This window comes from Aulostomus chinensis, chromosome 15 (assembly GCF_037954235.1).
Source record: "Aulostomus chinensis isolate RoL2024-O1b breed Wild chromosome 15, RoL_Achi_v1.0, whole genome shotgun sequence".
Classification (NCBI taxonomy): domain Eukaryota; kingdom Metazoa; phylum Chordata; class Actinopteri; order Syngnathiformes; family Aulostomidae; genus Aulostomus; species Aulostomus chinensis.
Genome location: NC_141334.1, coordinates 1055575 through 1073739, shown reverse-complemented (window position 1 = coordinate 1073739; position 18165 = coordinate 1055575). Strand labels below are relative to the sequence as shown.

Here is an 18165-nt window from a genome sequence, read left to right as displayed (position 1 = left end):
CCTAAAGACATCCATCGTCTCCTAACAGAGGGAGAAACGCTGGCGGGACCCGAGGGTCTCTTACTTATGATAATAGAAGAGGTCGCACTCTTCCAGCACGTTCATTCACAGGACAGAAGAGTGTGTGTGTGCACGTGTGTGCGCGCGCGCGTGTGTGCGTGAGTGTGTGTGAGTGTGTGTGTATATGCGCATGTGTGCATATGCGCGCGCGTGTGCGTGCTCGCGTGTGTGTGCGTGTGCATTAGTGTGTGCGTGAGTGTGTGTGTGTGCGTTAGTGTGTGTGTGTCTTATGCTGTGGAAAGAATATGGTGAGTGTGACTCATGTTTATCTAAAGCAGGAATGAAGGCGGTGTGGTGTGGTGCTTTACCCGTCTGGGTCCATTATTCTTCAGCTCAAACACGTCCATAGTGTAGTTGACCCTGCGGCCATAGTGGTCAAACTGGACATTACCTGTTAATCCCTGCAGTCGGACCTGACACACACACACACACACACACACACACACACACACACACACACACACACACACACACATTACTGCTACGCTCCATCACCTCTGCATGGTAAAAGGCAGGTGCTGCATTGGTTGTAATACTTTGAGTAACTCTTCTGACTCCATATTGAAGGACGCTGCAGGGAGACGCGCTGTAGAGCCGCTAGAGTGGAAAAGTCTGCTTCACCTGTTTGAGAGTGCGTTCCATGTCAATGCCCTGGTTCCAGGGGGCAGCCGGGTTAGCCAGACAGTCGCCAGCATTCCCCCTTCTGGAAATGTCCACCTTCTGCCTGCGCAGGTTCCTGAAGGCCTCGGCCATCACCATCACGCCGTCGTATGTCAGAGCGGAGGTGTACTGGGAGATAGTAGGAGACTGTAAGTGGGCACAGTTGGGTTATGTGCAGTTTCTTCAGCTAGGAACAACTTTCATGAAAACACTGCAGTAGGAATCATGGTACAAGTCATGTGATTTCATGAGTTACAGGTAATCTTGCTGTTGGGTCTGGGCGGATGCAAGTGCTGAGGGACGCACTGGGAACACTTACGGGGCTAATTTGCCGCTGATTTAGGTGGGGAGGAAAAAAAGCTCAGCAATATGTGTCTGTCAGATTTATTTTTATTAGCTTAACAATCAGAGGAAGGCTGCCTGGGAGAGCACACAGACTTTCTGCAGGGCCACGCAGCACGCCATGGCGGCCTCGCTGCTGCTGCACACAGGCAGCAGCTCTCTGCTCATTATTCTCTGGGAGTCCAAAGGAAGAGAAGTGAAGAACTGATTCCCCACAGCCTCCAATTTTCCCTAATCTGTCTTTGCCTCTGATTATTTGCATCTACAAAGATCCCTTTCTCCCTCATGAGCCATACATTTCCCTAAAACTCACCTCTGGTGCTGCAGACACTAATTGAGTGAATGACAAAAGGCATCAAGATGGAGAGTAAGAAGGGGAAGGAAGGGGAGACGGCGAGCGGTTTGTCCAGCTGGACAGTCTGGCATCAATTATCCCAGCTAGCAGGAGCTCATTAACTTTGCCTCCGGTCAGGGGTGAAGGCTATTCATTAGCCCACTGCTCACCGAGACATGAGGCTCAAACTGAAACAGGAGCTTCAGAGCAGCGAAAAAACATACACGGGGATGTGATGATGACCAGGTACGGCGAGGGACGGTGCTGGAGGACGGCTGGCGACCGTTACTACAGACAACAGTCCACATGTGCTAGCCTACACTGCTGCTGCTGCTGTTCCGGCTGTCAATCAGGGGATCAAACGGTGACTCCAGACTCCACTCAGTCTTAGCCTTGATCCATGTGGTCTGATCGCACGTGAAGAGCCTAGAAAAGCACGGCAATGGCGGACGCAAACTCTCCAACGATGACAAGAAAGGGTTAAACAGTAGCCAATGATTTATAGCTTCTTACACCACAAGAGAAAAGGTTCCTAAAATTTGGTCAGTTACCACGTCATGAACAACGACAACATTAAATGTCCCACCAAGCAGCTGCTCGATAGTCTAGCCGCAAAAAAGGAAACCCTGCGACCCCTCGATGTGTCTGTAGGTAACATAACAAGCCGCAGCACCACCAGATAAGAAATAGATCCGACACCAACACTCACAGTGTCATGTGATATCACCCTGTGGTGTAAACTTTTAATTTGAATCGCCGCCATCCATCAGACACGCTAACTCGCTTTGACTCACACCATTCACAGTCCACTGCATCGGGGTTTCTAAAAATCTTGGACACAGATTAGCTGGAGGCAGGAGGTTTGCTGACTGCCGTGGCGTGCTGCATTCCTGCCCCGCTGCCATTTGCAATCTGTGCAACCGAAATAAAGGAAGTGGGTCAGTCTGTCACAATGCTGGATGACAGCAGTGGACGGAGCTGAGCGAGCGGCCCGCTGACGATGATGATGTTGTATGAACATGCTGGTGAGGGTCTGTTTTGTGTGGGCGGAGGTAGTTCTGTCTGGACTGGTGCTGCCGTCATGCTGCTGCGTATCCAGGCGCCTCTGGTCTCACTTATGATCTGTCTTTGCTGCTTCAGGTGTGTTTTACCAACTGTTATACCCCCCCCCCCCTATTTAGCTTAGCCAAATGGCTGGTAGTGGGTGGGAAGTGTTAGCATCAGCTAGCTCAGGTCCAGGCTAGTTAGCTTAACCCAATGGCTGGTAGTGGGTGGGAAGTGTTAGCATCAGCTAGCTCAGGTCCAGGCTAGTTAGCTTAGCCAAATGGCTGGTAGTGGGTGGGAAGTGTTAGCATCAGCTAGCTCAGGTCCAGGCTAGTTAGCTTAGCCGAATGGCTGGTAGTGGCTGGGAAGTGTTAGCATCAGCCAGCTCAGATCCAGGCTAGTTAGCTTAACCCAATGGCTGGTAGTGGGTGGGAAGTGTTAGCATCAACTAGCTCAGGTCCAGGCTAGTTAGCTTAGCCCAATGTCTGGCAGTGGGTGGGAAGTGTTAGCATCAGCTAGCTCAGGTCCAGGATGCTGGTGTGTCCAGCAGGACCCAAGTTGACCCAAGTTTCAATGGAGCTTTGGAGGTGCTGCGTCAAATCACTGCGCCCAGTCAGGAAAGTAGTTCCGGCTACGTGTCTGATTCTACCACTCCGTCTCCTCATGTTAAACTGGTATTCATCACCACGGTTACACACAACCCTCCTGATATTAAAGCAGAATGCAGCTTCACAGCTGTTCTGGTAAACAGACACTGAAGGCTCGTAGCAGCTGCCTCAAGTGCTTCTGACACATGACCCTGAACGCCACCTTGAGCAAAATATCTGTAGATATTTGAGGTACTGTTGCATTCCTTTCAAACAGGGGCCTGTGGCTCCTTGAGAGGGACCATGGAGGTCCAGAGGTCCCTGACTCACATGGCTGCACCCTCTTTCAAACACAACTTTTCAGTTCACTGGGTTTTTAATCTTGAAATCATGGATAAAGTTTTTTTTAAGGTACTAAATTTGTAAAATGTTCCACCAAATCACATTTAACAAACACTGTTGCATTGTTGATGGTATCTGAAGGTGATGTACCTTGGGTGGAGCATCAGAACCCGGGTACTCCCTCTGGTCCAGCTTGTTCCAGCGCTGCATCAGCTTGATGACCATGGGGTTGCTGAAGTCAACCAGCTGGAAGCCCGTCACGTTGGCGCCGCCATGCATGAAGCGTTCCAGATTGATGTCTTTAAAACCCTAAAGGGGCAACAAGCAGACAGGCTGGTCACGGTCTGGCAGGAGGAGAGGAACCAATGAACTGACATGGAACTATAGATCTTTGTTTGGTTTAAATTTAAAACACGTACGTTTCCTGACCCAAGGTTATATTCTGTTCAACTGAATCCCTTCATGTTCCTGGCGTGCTCCTTTTTCGATGATGCCGTGTACTAATCTGATCCTGATCCTCCAGATTCCAGAATCACAATCCCATCAGCTTTGCAGCACCAACTTCCAGGTTTTCCTCCAACAACCGAGCGTTGAAGCCAGTTTGGTTCTTTTCTCCCTTCTCTTTTCTAAGCGCGACTGACTGCCAGCCGATGTCCTCACCAGAAACATCCCTACATGCTACAACGTTCTGTGGATACTTTGTGGACACAGTTGAAGATGCGCTGATACTAAAAAGAAAATGTGCTTTTGTGTTCATAAATACGTCTGAAAGCAAGTAATACTACAAGACACAATAGATGGAAGCTTCACTTGCAGTGCCTGATGCAGTATAAACAACAAGGGCGCAGTGCTGGAGGTGACGAGCAGAAATACAAACGAGAGGCGTGTTTTTTTCCTCACCAGGTTGGCCATGATGTAATGGTAGCCTTTGACATGCTTCCCAACGCTGACAATCTGTGAAGAGGTGGAACAGAGCTCGCCGTTAACTCAGCTGGATCCGGCGTATCGGATGTTAATTCCTCTAAATGATGCATGTGACAGGCGAGTGTGAGGCTTTGATCTGAGGAAGAACGGACGTCTAAACAAATGAACAGGCCGCCATGTCACAGTCGCATCCAGGAAGTAAATAATTCAAACTCTCAAAGACATGACAACGCACACACACGCACGCACACGCACACACACACGCACACGCACACGGAGCTGTGTCTTGGTGATAGAACTGATTTTGAAGGCTGACATCGGGGAAATCCCACAACCCGTTAATAAAGCCAAGGGTTGAGCTGAGAAAATAAGATTTAGATCTCTGGAGAGCTGGGACTGATAATTATTCCCCGGTCGCTTCAAAGCTGACAAGATCAGAGTGCCAGGTGATGGGAAAGTTGCAGTTTATCGCATTAATATCCAATAAATACATCCAAAATATTAAAATGAATCCTGACACCGAGTCGCAGCAGCGAGTGTCAGCACGCTGCGATGCTGGGAAGAACATTTGCTGGTATTTCATGATTCTGTTCAGGAATATTTCTTTGCAAGGAAGTACTTCAATCAGCGGTGGATGGTAATCAAGTAGTAATACTTTATTCGTAGTGTACTTCATCAGTAGTGTAATTACTACATGTCCTAGCTTGACGGAGTTCATCTCACATTGGGAAGAATTCCTATTTCCTGACCTGCAGACGTCGACGGGGTGTTGAAATCTTGGAATAGATTTTTTTTTTTCCCTTCTGGAAAGTTCTTTTGTTCCACGGTCCTGGAGAAGGTGGAATGTTCTACCATTCTAACGGCGTTCAGCCAGTAACGTGTGTTTGGTATCGCACAACCTTGATGTAGTTCACAAGTGTCGTCACCGCAGCAGGACAGCGACGCCCCTCAGATCCTGACCCCCAACTACAGCCTTGAAGCTCCGCTGCATCGCCTCTTCTGATCAATGACGGCGTTCGGTTCAAGGCCTCATCAAACAACTTCAGGTTTCTCAACTTTAGGTTTCTTATCGTTTCCCGTGGCAACAAGGATTGACGCATGGAGAAACCACTGCTCCCAGACTAACCACTGCATGGACTGGGGTTTCCACCAGCCTCTGCTGATACTCTACATATGTGCATGTATGTGTACATGACACGGAGACACGGTGTCAGCCAATGAAGCCGTGTTGAAATCCTGAGGCTGGGCAGGACGAGCAGGCGGACGTCAGAGCGACGCTGGAACTCCGATGACTGCTTTACTGCTACATCTAAATGAGTCCGAGTGTCTGCTGGTGAGATGCTCTGTTCACAGGGAGGACACACACACACACACACACACACACATACACACAAATACGAACACACACACACACACACACACAAATACGAACACACAAACACACGCAGACACACACAAATACGAACACACAAACATACGCAGACACACAAATACGAACACACAAACACACACAGACACACAAATACGAACACACAAACACACACACACAAATACGAACACACACAGACACACAAATACGAACACACAAACACAAAGACACACAAATACGAACACACAAACACAAATACGAACACGCAAACACACACACATACACGCAGACACACAAATACGAACACACGCACACACACGCACACACACACACATGCGCAGACACACACACACACACGCGTGCACATCTGCAAAATAAATCGTTGGAAGGATGACAGATGTCAGACTGGAGATTTCTTGAATAATTGAACAATTAGAGACACCAGCTGCCCCGGGGGGAGACGGGATGAAGAGGAGCAGGAGGAGGAAGATGATATTCCGAGTGTGTTCCTGCCAGCAAACACCGTTGAGATCAGAACAGACTGCTTCCAGGTTCACAAGCGGCTAATTAGCACTTTAAAAAAAGGCAAAACAAACATTGAGGAACTGTGTAAAATATTCTTCCGTTCCTGCAAAAAACAAAACTGTCATAGCGTTTAAGCAAATGGGAAGTAAACAAAACATGTGACTTGATGTTTCTACGATCAGAGTTTCAGACTGCCAACCTTCCTCACGCTTACCAACTCAAGACTCAGTTCTTCGTCTCACAAATCCTCCAGAACCGATGTTTGTCCAGCTGGGCCTCACTCATGAGACGCTCTCAAGGACAAGTTCGTCCCCCCACACTAACTCCCCTCCACCTACTGATACCTGTCAGACTGGGCTGAGGGTTCGTAAATCCTGATGTCACTCCTTCACCTTCAGCTCCAGACACTGACTGAGGTGCAACGCCACGCTTGACTTCAGTGACATCACAGCTGACTGGACTGACCGCGGGAACTGAACTGTATTCAAAAGGAAAACTGCAATTCCAAACAGCCGGGCACAATGGACGCTAGGAAATACTTTGTAATTAGCAGTAGTTTCTCCTTAAAACAGTTTGGCGGATATTTAAGGAGCCATCGTGGAGACTGAAGGTTCTGGTTTGCAGCGGGAACCATCTGGAGCAGACCTTTAACACTCCTAAGGAGCTGCAGCATCAAACCAACATCCCGCCAGCAACCGGAGCGCGTGATGACATCACCTGTTCCAGCATGTTCTGCAGCCTCTCGGCCTCCAGGTCGATGACAAACTTCTTCTCCTGCCGCCGGTCCAGGTCTTCCAGCAGGCGGCGGTAGCTGGCGTCGTTGAAGTTCTCCACACAGATGGCGCTGACCTGCCAGTTGTTTTGTCCCGCCTTCTCCATGATGGCCTGCAGGATGGCGTATCCTGACACGGGTAGACACATCAGACCAGGAGGTTAAGAAACAGCTGAGCGGCTCTGAGTTACTTGATCGTCGCGCTGAAACAACCAGACAGGAGCTCAGCGGTCCACCCTGGATCTGAAGACAGTCTGCATCGCATCATGTATCACAGCAGAATATTCCAGAATATATGAATATTCCAGAAATGAACATCAAAACTGCAGCCAATTCAGCACCAGCTTACCAGAGTTTTATTGACATGGCTGGTTGCTTTCATTTTTGAACATAAATATCAATTTATAGATAATATTCATTGAAAAGGGACAATATGCAGCTCAAACAGCGATGTCACCATGTAACACGCTGTGTCAGATTATAGCTGCAGGCTAATTAGCATCTGTAATCCCTCTGTATTTACTCAGTAATTAATCTGCAACACAATTAGAGACTAATTATGGTGAGTAAATGTGCTTAGATTCTAAAAATATATGACTAAAACCAATATTGACTTCCAGAAGCTGACCAGAACACCAAACATTTGAATGTACTTCTTCTGTGGGTGGTTTCACTGCAGTACTCGCATGCCAGTGGGTATTTCTATGAGCACCACAGTAATAAAACTCCTCAGGATTTCTAGAATAAACATCCTAAAAAACATCCGTCGTCATCTTGTGACGAACACCTGACTTGGATGTCCATGAAAGGTTCTCTCGCCGGACTGTAAGATTATTTTCTTGTCGTTGTTGGTGATGACGCGTGCTGGTGAAATACCGCCGATGCTCGCGTTAAGTGGTGAAACTTTGATGATACTTCCTGGTTCTGATACTGGCTGCTCGCACTGACGCAACGTCACATGACATCCCTGCCAAGACTGAGAGAAACTCCTCGAAAGCTTTCATCGTCCTCCAACCAGACCCCGGCGTTTGGTCCAGTCAGGGAAACGTGAGCCGGGTGTGATGGTGTACTCTGGGGTGGGGGTGCTGTCAGGGTTGTGTACGAAGAGTGTCAGGGAGGAAGTGAGGGAGCTGTGAGGGCGTCTGTTCTCCAGCAGGAACAGATGTCCCTCTTAAACGGCCCCTCCTGGTGGCCATCACAATCTGGCAACCCGTCTCCCTTTGCTACCAATTAGTGGATTAACCTGTGCTCTGCAGACCCGGCCCCGCCCCTCCTCAGTCCCGGCCTCAGCCCCGCTGGAAGGAAGTCACTGCCAAAGGAAGTTGAGGTGCAGCAGAAAGAAAATGCAAATGCAACACTGAATTGTTTTGAGGAATTATCACTTCCTGTGTCCACTAGGTGGCGCTAGAGAAGACCCACATACTGACATCACACGTGATCTATGGAGACGTTTCGACCACATGGAGTCCAGGTTCTTGTCCAATGGCAAGTTTTTAAATATGGCTGCCTTGCTACAGCAACGACGTCTGACATTAAGTCGTCACAGTAACCAATCAGGAAGCTCCTCAGGTGGTAAAAGAATCAATGTCATTTTCTGGTGCCACCAGGTGGCGCTGTGACTCATCTGAACCAACATACACTGACTTCCTCCAAAGCCACGTTGAACAGGACCTGCTCAGTGGTCCTGGACCTTCATCGGTCCCGCTGTCCTGGGAGCACAGACAGACCGACATGGTCCCAGACAAACACACAAGAAACGGTAGAGAGAGGGAGGGGGAGAGAGAGGCCGAGCTCACGGCACCCGCCGATGCCGACCCCCTGAGGTCACTGAAGCTCATTTTTGACCGGATCGTCAGGAGCAGCCGTGTTAGAACAGATCTCTGGTTCTGTGTTGTGACGTTGCTACGACGCTGCTCATATCTGTTGGTCTGGAGTCGGTTGGTCTCTGTCAGGACAAACGCGTCCGGCAGGAGGATGAAATGTTTGACTCAATCACCAACAGCATGACGGGAACGGAGGATGAGGACGCAGCAGACGCACACAAGTCCTGCACCTGTGGTCAGGGCCTGGCGAAGCCTGGCGAAGCCTGGCGAAGCCTGGCGAAGCCTGGCGAAGCCTTCCTCAGCGTAGCTTCAATGGTTTTGATTGAAAATACAAAAAAAAAAAAAACACTCACACACAACAACAAACAAAACGCCGTTTTTGTAAAACCAGGAGCCAGGGAAGTTCACATTGTTCCAACCACAGTCCACGGCCGGAGGAAGTTGCTTGTGCCGAAATGTAAAACAATATGGCGCCCGTTTATGTCCCATTGTGCACCAAACTGTGCAGGGACAGGAAGCTGCAGCGGCGGTGGCAGCCAAAGCAAGCAAAGCGTGCAAAGGGCCAGCTGATTACCAGCTGATAAACGTGTAGCCTGGAGGCGTGATCCGGAGCAGCAGCCAGCAGGAATTAGCGTCAAACACACAGCCAGCGGCGAGCGGCACGCTGAGCCGAGCTGGACGCTAGATGGAGGCAGCTGCAGCGCGCGGAGGGAAGAGTGAGCGCACATCTGCACGGGCCTTTGCTCGCCGTCCCTTCTTAACCCTGCAGTGGGTGTGACGTCCACTGTCAGAGTGTGTGCGTGCTGAGCCTCCATCTTTGCTTCATTGAGTCAGACCTCTGCTTTCCCCGCATCCTCTCCTCTCGTCTGAGGCGCTCAGACGCTCGGCGCCGCTGCTACCAGTTCAGCTGCTGCTCATTTCCTCCCGTCGCCTTGTTTCCTCTTACCATCTCTTTGTTTTGGGACTCTTTTGAGTTGGTTCCTTCTCTTATCTACCTTCTCCTCCTTTTCTCTTTCTTGTCCACGCATGTGTGTGTGTGTGTGTGTGTGTGTGTGTGTGTGTGCGCATGGGAGTTCAAGGGAAGACAAAACACACACAAACACACATGTCCCTTGTATCCCTGTTGCTTTGATGCAGGCATTCAGACGGGCATCCATTGAGCTCAGCCATGCCTCGGTTGATTACACACCTGCGTGCGTGCGTGCGTGCGCGCGTGCGTGCGTGCGTGTAAAAGGCCGAATGCCTTATGAGAAGCAGGACTTGGTCTGGTGGTGCTTGAGACATATTTGAGGAATTCAAACATGACTCAAGGAAACCCCTTTTACTCACAAGTACCAGCTTGGGGGGGGGGGGGGCACCTCCTCACAATACCGCCATATTTCACTTCTACGACAAATATCAATTTCTGATGCCACAAGACAAATCAACATCACACAATTAATTACAAATTTTCAGCAAAATCTGCAGACGAAGGCGCAGCGCTGCTAAAACACTTGCCTGCTGTGTTGAAAGCAGAAAAATTTCGTTCTGGTGTGCTGCAGATTTCAGCACCGTGGACAGAGTCGCTCGCTGCCTCCACCAGGAACAGCAAGGTTAGGTCTTTACAGGACAGCGTGACAGCCAAGTGAAGCTGACCTTTGACCTTTCCATGCAATCTGTCGCCATTCCAGAACTGTAGTGTTTCACATTTATAAAGATGAGTTCCAACCGCCTCCAGGACAGCTGGTGCCGGAGGAGACGGCGACCAGGTCGACACATTCACCACACTCGTCACCACAGGCGGTGAAACGGATGAAGAGACGCACCAAAAACACCACCTCCTGGGCGGAGCTAATTACTGAGGTGAAACAACTGTGGTGTTTTGATGTCAGGATGGTGAAAAGGCCCGGATGAGGAGGCCAGTCAGGTTGGGGGAGGTTCGGTTCCATCCGACTCTGGACTCTGAGTTGATCACGAGTCAGTCTTTACCTCTCGTCATGGACCACCACGGTGGTTACGGGCTGTTCGGTCAGTCAAAGCTTATCAATGAGATCCCATTGATTTGTTGCTGTTTGCCGACCTGGGGTGAGAACCTGCGGGTGGAACAGGTCAGACTAATGTCTAGAACCTCTGCTGTGCTTTTGGAGAACTCTTGATCAGATATGAGAGGGTTTTGTTAAGAAGAGCGGAGACGCTTTTTACCCGCTCAAGCGTGAACGACCTGAGATAAGAGAAAAGGGAATGAGATGTTCTGATGGGACGGCGTCCCGACTCCGTTCGCGCTCTGCAGCTCCTGCACTGCCAATCTGCTCAAACATTCACCGCCGTCCCTGCAGCAGCAGACAGAAGCAATGAAACCCCCCGACTTCCTTCTGGAAAATGAAAGCGAGATGTGGCGATGTGATGCGAGCAGCAGCCCATATTCATTCTGTCTAGTAATGGAAACGTGGAACAGGGTGGTGGGAGGTGGCGTGCAAACCTATTGACTCTGGGAGGGTTTATGGTTTTGTGGCAGTAAAAATGAAGAGTGGGAGAAACAGTGGAGCAAAAAGACAATTGTGAGTCTGTAGTCTGGCGGGGAGGCGAGCGCACCCACGGGGACAGACGGGGACGGAGGCAGCACTGAAACAGTTATTACTTGCTGCCCTCAGACACGCTGGACGAGAAACATGGCGTGATTGTCAGACCTGACACAGGTGAGAGCTGTGACTCACCAGCACCTGGGATTCATCACCTGTCCTGATTAGACTGCAACATTTAGAATGTTTAGGTTTCTTTGTCTCTGAATAGTTTAGGGGAGCTGTTACAACCTGTTAGACATCCTTACACGTTCGGTGTTTGGCGCTCCAGAGGAGGAAACTCACCTCGATCGGTGTCGTACAGAAAGACAAACTTGTTCCAGTCGTAGTGGTCGAGCAGCGACAGCAGCGCCCCCCGGATGGACGGCCGGAGCTGCAGGGTGAACTGGCTCTCGCCCTCGGTGGGGAAGCTGGGCGTGATGAGGGAGATGTGCAGAGCGCTGCAGAAGGACGTCAACGTGTGGACCGATCGCTTATCGTAGAGGCCGAAGATGGCGAAGACACCACGGGAGTACTGGGAGCAAACTGGGGAGCACAAGGAAACAATGCGTGATCAGTGAGGCGGGCCGATATCAACCGACCTACATACGTCTGTCATGGAGGAGGGAATTCACACGGTTATTCGTACTGCAGACTTCAAACGACCACATGATGTCAAGCATTTGTCAACACGGAGAAACGCGACTGAGACACGGAACCCAGTAAATACAGTGAAGACAGAGTATTCGTAATGGAATAGTGCAGTATTTATCCACAGGTGTATTCAGACGCATTCATTGAGAGTTCTGCAGAATACTGCCACAGATATGTGTTGAGGTTCTTGCCAACAGTGTCAGTCACCATCCTTCACAAATGCACCTGAACTGACAACAAGGAAGAAGAAGAAAAAAACCACCAACAAAAACGAATTCTCGCCGTTTTGAATGACGGCAGATTTCTGGGAGGAATCACCGGAGCTGCCGGTGCTTGGTTTTGTGGACTGGAGACAAACTAACAAACCGTTATCGCTCTGATTAACCTTTAAATCCTTTCAAGAGCGTCGCTAAATGCAGTAAACAGAGATCAAAACCCAACGCATCCATTTCTTCTGATGCTCTCATCTCAAAGGCAACAACAGAACCGCTTCCTGGCGCTCTGAATCATCCCCCGCTGTTGGTTTCCCGAGGACGTTTCCCCCCATTAAGAAAACACATCACATTCAAGCTGCGCTTCTTTATAACATCAAAACAGCACAAACCTGCGTCTATTGTCAGACTGTCTTTCTCTTATTGGTCAGACTTTGAATTAAAGGAAAGTTTGCGTGCTGTACACACAAACACACAGCGAGCTTAAGGGGAGCTCCTCATTACAGCGAGATGTGGCTGTCGACGAGAGACGCACTATAATTGCTGGCTTTTTACACAAACACAGACCAACGGGACAAAGGAGGATAATGAGCGTCCTCTGCCAGCTCCCGAGGAGAATCACGGTGAGCGCCGGCTGAAGGAAGAGCTCAAGATGTTCCTGCTGTTAGGAAAAAAAAGAGGGTGGGGAAGTAAACAAGAGGGCCGCTTTATTGACAAACTCATTGTTTCCATGCAGGAGCCGGTTCTGATCCGCCGCCGGCTTCTTCCCTCAGAGACACGAACAAGGCGGAGGAAGACTGAGAGCAAAGCTGCAACTGTCGCAGTTAAGGAACTGCGGCGTGGCGACGGAGAGCAGTGCTGGTCGTCGCACCACACCTCCTCTTGTCTCTGCGTCAGGACTCCTTCAGATAAATGCTGTAAGTCCACGACTCCCAGGATCTGTCGCTGAGCAGGAAAACCACTCATCTTGTGATGAAGTAAAAATGAAAACCACTGTATTCAGGCTGCAGCAGCAGAAACGTGTGATCTCATGTCACATGACCTAAAGGATCGGAATGAAGTGGACCAGAGGTCAGTCACTCTTGATGTGGTGAAGCAGATCTCGCCCAATCCAAAATGGCCGACCAACAGACGTCAACAGCAGTCCCGTTAGCTCCATGCAGCAGGAGTTGAGAGAGAAAAAAACTTCTTGAATATCAAAACATTTGTGTTTTTATTGATTTTTTTAATTCATCAATAAACAAAAGCAAAAACGTTTTTTTTTGCAACAAAACAAATGAAATCAAACATTGAGCAACATTCCTGTCTGCCATGGAGTTGTGTTCCCAGTGAGTGTGTGAGTGGGACCCTATCACGTCACTCCGTGTTCTTCTACGGAGGTCAATATGCCTTTGCCATATTTTGAGGAAGTATCTGTCTGACACTGGAGGGAGGACACACCGGTGGAACATGGATGTGTAGGACTGCTGTTGTTGTTTGCAGCCACAGAGCCAAATCTCTCCCGGACGGTCGCAGGGACGCTGCTGCTCCTGCGTTCCACCACAGCAAATCAAGTTTCTGCTGACTCGGTTCTGTCTGAAACATTTTAATCTCCGTCTGTCCAGCGAGCACAGGGAGTCACAGCGACTGCTACCTGAAGACCACAGCGATTAACACCTACTGAGGGGGAGGGAGGGGAAGGGAGGGAGGGAGGGTGTGTGTGTGTGTGTGTGTGTGTGTGTCCATATTGAGGGATGGAGGCCCTCAGGAGCAGTTGAATCCACTCAACCAAGAAAGGAGTCCAGAGGTTGGAAAATCCACACAACCCACTGATGTCCCCTCGAGGGCCAGGGTGACCCACACACACACACACACACACACGCACACACAGAACATGTTGTTAAAACACACCCGCCTGTGTGTATAGAACCTGACAGTGGTGCTCAGACTCTGTCTCCCCCTGCTGAGTTGGTCTCTAATTGCTGCCAGTGTTCATCTCTCATTCATATCTGAAGTTAACACACAACAAAATCACCACACAACAAAAACACAATTACCGAGCCCAGCAGCTGCTCCCATGAGCTCCACCACACGGAGACATCCTGTCGCTGACATTCAGGACGTATGTCTGATTAAATGCTTGTCGAATGACTCAATAGTTTTCGTGTAAAGGTCACATTTGCGTTGAGGCCTGGAGAACCTGTGGAGCCTCATAAAGCAAAACGTAACAAGACGCCATGTCAGCTGATCTGGTTAAACTCCACTCAGTAAAACAAGCATTCTAAAAGTTGAATCATGAATTAAAACTTAGTACAAACTTCTTCATTACTTTTGAGCTGATTATTGCAATTAATTTTTTTATTCCCTACTGTTACACCGGCCTGCGCTCCCCTCCCATGAACCAGTCTACCATCCAGTCCCCCATCAAGCTGGCTTGCTCTCCCTGCCTCCCCTTCCATGAACCAGTCTACCATCCAGTCCCCCATCAAGCTGGCTTGCTCTCCCTGCCTCCCCTCCCATGAACCAGTCTACCATCCAGTCCCCCATCAAGCTGGCTTGCTCTCCCTGCCTCCCCTCCCATGAACCAGTCTACCATCCAGTCCCCCATCAAGCTGGCTTGCTCTCCCTGCCTCCCCTCCCATGAACCAGTCTACCATCCAGTCCCCCATCAAGCTGGCTTGCTCTCCCTGCCTCCCCTCCCATGAACCAGTCTGCCATCCAGTCCCCCATCAAGCTGGCTTGCTCTCCCTGCCTCCCCTCCCATGAACCAGTCTACCATCCAGTCCCCCATCAAGCTGGCTTGCTCTCCCTGCCTCCCCTACCAGAAGCTTCCTTCTTCAACTGTTACTAACATTTCCATGTTTCCTCCATTCTGTGTTATAAACTGTTTTCTTGTCTGTAACAACATCTCCTGCACGTCTGTCCCTCCTGGTGAGGGATCCTCCTCCCCTCCTCACCCTGAGGTTTCTCCCATTTTTCCCTGTTAAAGGTTTTCTATGGAGTTTCTCCTCAGTCGATGTGAGGCTCTGAGGGCAGAGGATGTTGTTATGATGCCATGAAGCCTGGAGACAAACTGGTGGGGAAAACAGGCTACAAAGAAAACTGCCTTGCCTCGCCTTAATTTACAGTAAAACTTGAGATGAAGGCGATGGTCGTTCAGACTCAGACGCTGGATGTGGTAGAGTATCAACATCCCATCAGACTGAAACAGGGAAAAGACACTTTATCTTTGTCCTCCTGATGCACTGAGACCTGCTCGGATTCAAAGACAGACTTGATCATAGTGGACGAGGTGGCGACTGCTGGTCAGTCTGTGGCACGGACCAACTGCACACGGCGATGAAGCTGGTCACGATAATATTGGTAGCAATTAATCCAAAGTACACAATGACATCACAAACATGCTGGAAGACAAAAGACTGAGCATCTCGACATCGATAAACTCCAGTTCTGCACCAGCAGCTGCAACGGGATAATTTCTGACGGAAGACTGCAATATAATTTTATGGAAACACATTTTCATGTACAATTCACGCGCAGTTATTCAGAGGAGAATGAACATTTAAGCCAGAAAGGCTGGGGGAATGCATGGTTTCTCCACAGCTGCAGGGAAATAATGCTAAAGATCAGGCCAATGTGGTCAAACGCACAGCAACACAGACTTCCTCCACGTGGAGTATCACTGGACTCAAGCTGAGCTGCAGGAGGAAGCCAGCTGGGCAGGTTTAGAGGGACACAACAACTTTTTGGGAAATAATGAGACACACTAGAAGATAGACACCCTTCTCCAGGGAGCTGAGACACAGGCTAGTTAGCTTAGCGCAATGGCTGGTAGTGGGTGGGAAGTGTTAGCATCAGCTAGCTCAGGTCCAGGCTAGTTAGCTTAGCCCAATGGCTGGTAGTGGGTGGGAAGTGTTAGCATCAGCTAGTTCAGGTCTAGGCTAGTTAGCTTAGCCCAATGGCTGGTAGTGGGTGGGAAGTGTTAGCATCAGCTAGCTCAGGTCCAGGCTAGTTAGCTTAGCCCAATGGCTGGTAGTGGGTGGGAAGTGTTAGCATCAGCTAGCTCAGGTCCAGGCTAGTTAGCTTAGCCCAATGGCTGGTAGTGGGTGGGAAGTGTTAGCATCAGCTAGCTCAGGTCCAGGTTAGTTAGCTTAGCCCAATGGCTGGTAGTGGGTGTAAAGTGTTAGCATCAGCTAGCTCAGGTCCAGGATGCTGGTGTGTCCAGCAGGAATCCTCCTCCTCCTCATCATCAGTAGCAGCAGTCGCTCTTCTAGTCCTCAACAAACCTTTGGTTCTGTTGACCCAAGTTCCAGTGGAGCTTTGGAGGTGCTGCGTCAAATCACTGCACGAGTCCAAAATCACATCTCCTCATTTCCACTCGTTATTTCATTAAAAATGTTATACACAACCAACAAACTCCATTATATAAAGATAGAGGCTGTTTAGGAGAAAGAGTAGTTGATTACTTTCGATGGAAGTATGCAAATGGTTGGTCCACTACCAGCCAGTGAGCTGAGCTAGTTAGCGTGGGTTGTGCAGTACAGAGAAGAGAAGGATCTGCTTGTTGTGTAGCTCTGGACTTTAAGAGACCACCTTGAAACAAAGAGGAGGAGGATCAGATCAGCTCGCACTGCAGCTTCTAAATTCTCAATGTGAGGTGTCTGAAACGAGACCTGAAGAACGGTGTGCGGAAGCAAAGCATCACCAGTGCTAATTGCTAATTGGACTTGAAACAACACGCCCACAGAGCTACAGAGGAATGAGAAACAGAGAGAGACTCCTGCTTTGTATTTGAATGTAAGAGTTGGTGCTTCTAGTTCAGTTCATGAGGATTTAGTTGGCGAAACTCCAGAAACATCACAGTTGCTATCAAGCTAAGTTGTGAAATCCTTGAAATGCGGCCCCTCTGATGTTCAGTCCAACTCGGAGCATGAAAAGTTTCCTTCAAGGTCACATTTCCACACTCACGATGAGCAGGATGAGGAGAAGCTCTGGCGCAAACGACGGCGCCGTCGCCACATTCACACATGCTTGAGCTACAGTCGCTGCCAAGTGGCACATCATGAGAGTTATCCATTTCATTAAAACAGAAAGCCTCGGCGCTGGAGAAGCAATCAATCAAAACCATACATAGCTGGCAGCTCGCTCCCCCACTGCTCACCAGAGGCTTTGTTCCGCGTTTTACCCCCAAGATTTATCCAGAGGAGGGGAGGTTCTGTTGTCAGCACGTGGGACACATTTCTACAGCCCAACACAGGATCTTCCGACTGATGCAGCACACATCCAACATGAAGGAGTTCATGTGTGAGCTACAGTGGCGATGAGCCGATGGTCGATTCCTCATTTCTTCAGTTCATGATTGATGGAGTTAACGTTGGAGACTCGACTCCCTCTGGCCAAAATAACCGACCAATAAACAGGCTTTCCGTGAGAAAAGCAGGGAAAACCGATGGAAAACGTCACACACTTAACATGGTATCATGTGACCTGACGCTCCGTCAGAGCTGCACCTGTGACTGGAGGCCTGGGGAGGGAGAGGAGGGGTCCAGGAGGCTGAGACTAGAGAGCCAGCAGTGGCCGCAGAACTCTCTGGACATCTGAGCCGAAGGTCGAACATCGCCGGGCTGAAACAAACTCCCTGCTGGGATGGAACTCACGAGGAGGATTTTGTCCTCAAAGTAATGAAAACGAGAGCAGACGAGTCACATGATGGCAGGAAGTTGAGAATCTCCCTCTAATCGTTGTTACATTCCAGCGAGAGTAAATAATGGACCCACGGGAGAGAACACACGCCGTCACGCATCTGCAGCTGAATCTACATGTGCTCTGTGATAGTACTTGACATGATACTGCAGTACCAGTACTTGATACGTGCTCACCATTTGTTAAGAGATAATGTTGCTTATCCCTAAAACTGTGACAACACCCTTAGTACAGAGCTTATCAAACTTAGTAAGTTGCTTCTGCTTTAGAACTGCAAAACAGTTTGTTAAAAGTTGAT

At 49.4% G+C, this 18165-nt stretch overlaps 1 protein-coding gene across 8 annotated transcripts in view; it reads right to left on the bottom strand.

Moving 5' to 3' along the window:
* The window catches only part of gria4b (glutamate receptor, ionotropic, AMPA 4b), an 87840-nt gene that overhangs the window by 31562 nt on the left and 38113 nt on the right, over positions 1-18165 (bottom strand). For 5 of the 8 annotated variants that reach the window (XR_015119544.1, XM_086227082.1, XM_086227079.1 and 2 more), the window contains 6 exons: positions 11626-11865; positions 6905-7089; positions 4270-4323; positions 3520-3678; positions 682-867; positions 369-473 (listed from right to left, as the gene is read on the bottom strand). Coding sequence is in view for 7 of the 8 variants with exons in the window: in XM_086227082.1 (XP_086083208.1) it covers positions 369-473; positions 682-867; positions 3520-3678; positions 4270-4323; positions 6905-7089; positions 11626-11865 (929 nt within the window). In the remaining variant the exon portion in view is untranslated. The remainder of the gene's footprint in view (positions 1-368; positions 474-681; positions 868-3519; positions 3679-4269; positions 4324-6904; positions 7090-11625; positions 11866-18165) is intronic. The other 3 variants (XM_086227084.1, XM_086227081.1, XM_086227080.1) reach the window with 1 other exon arrangement.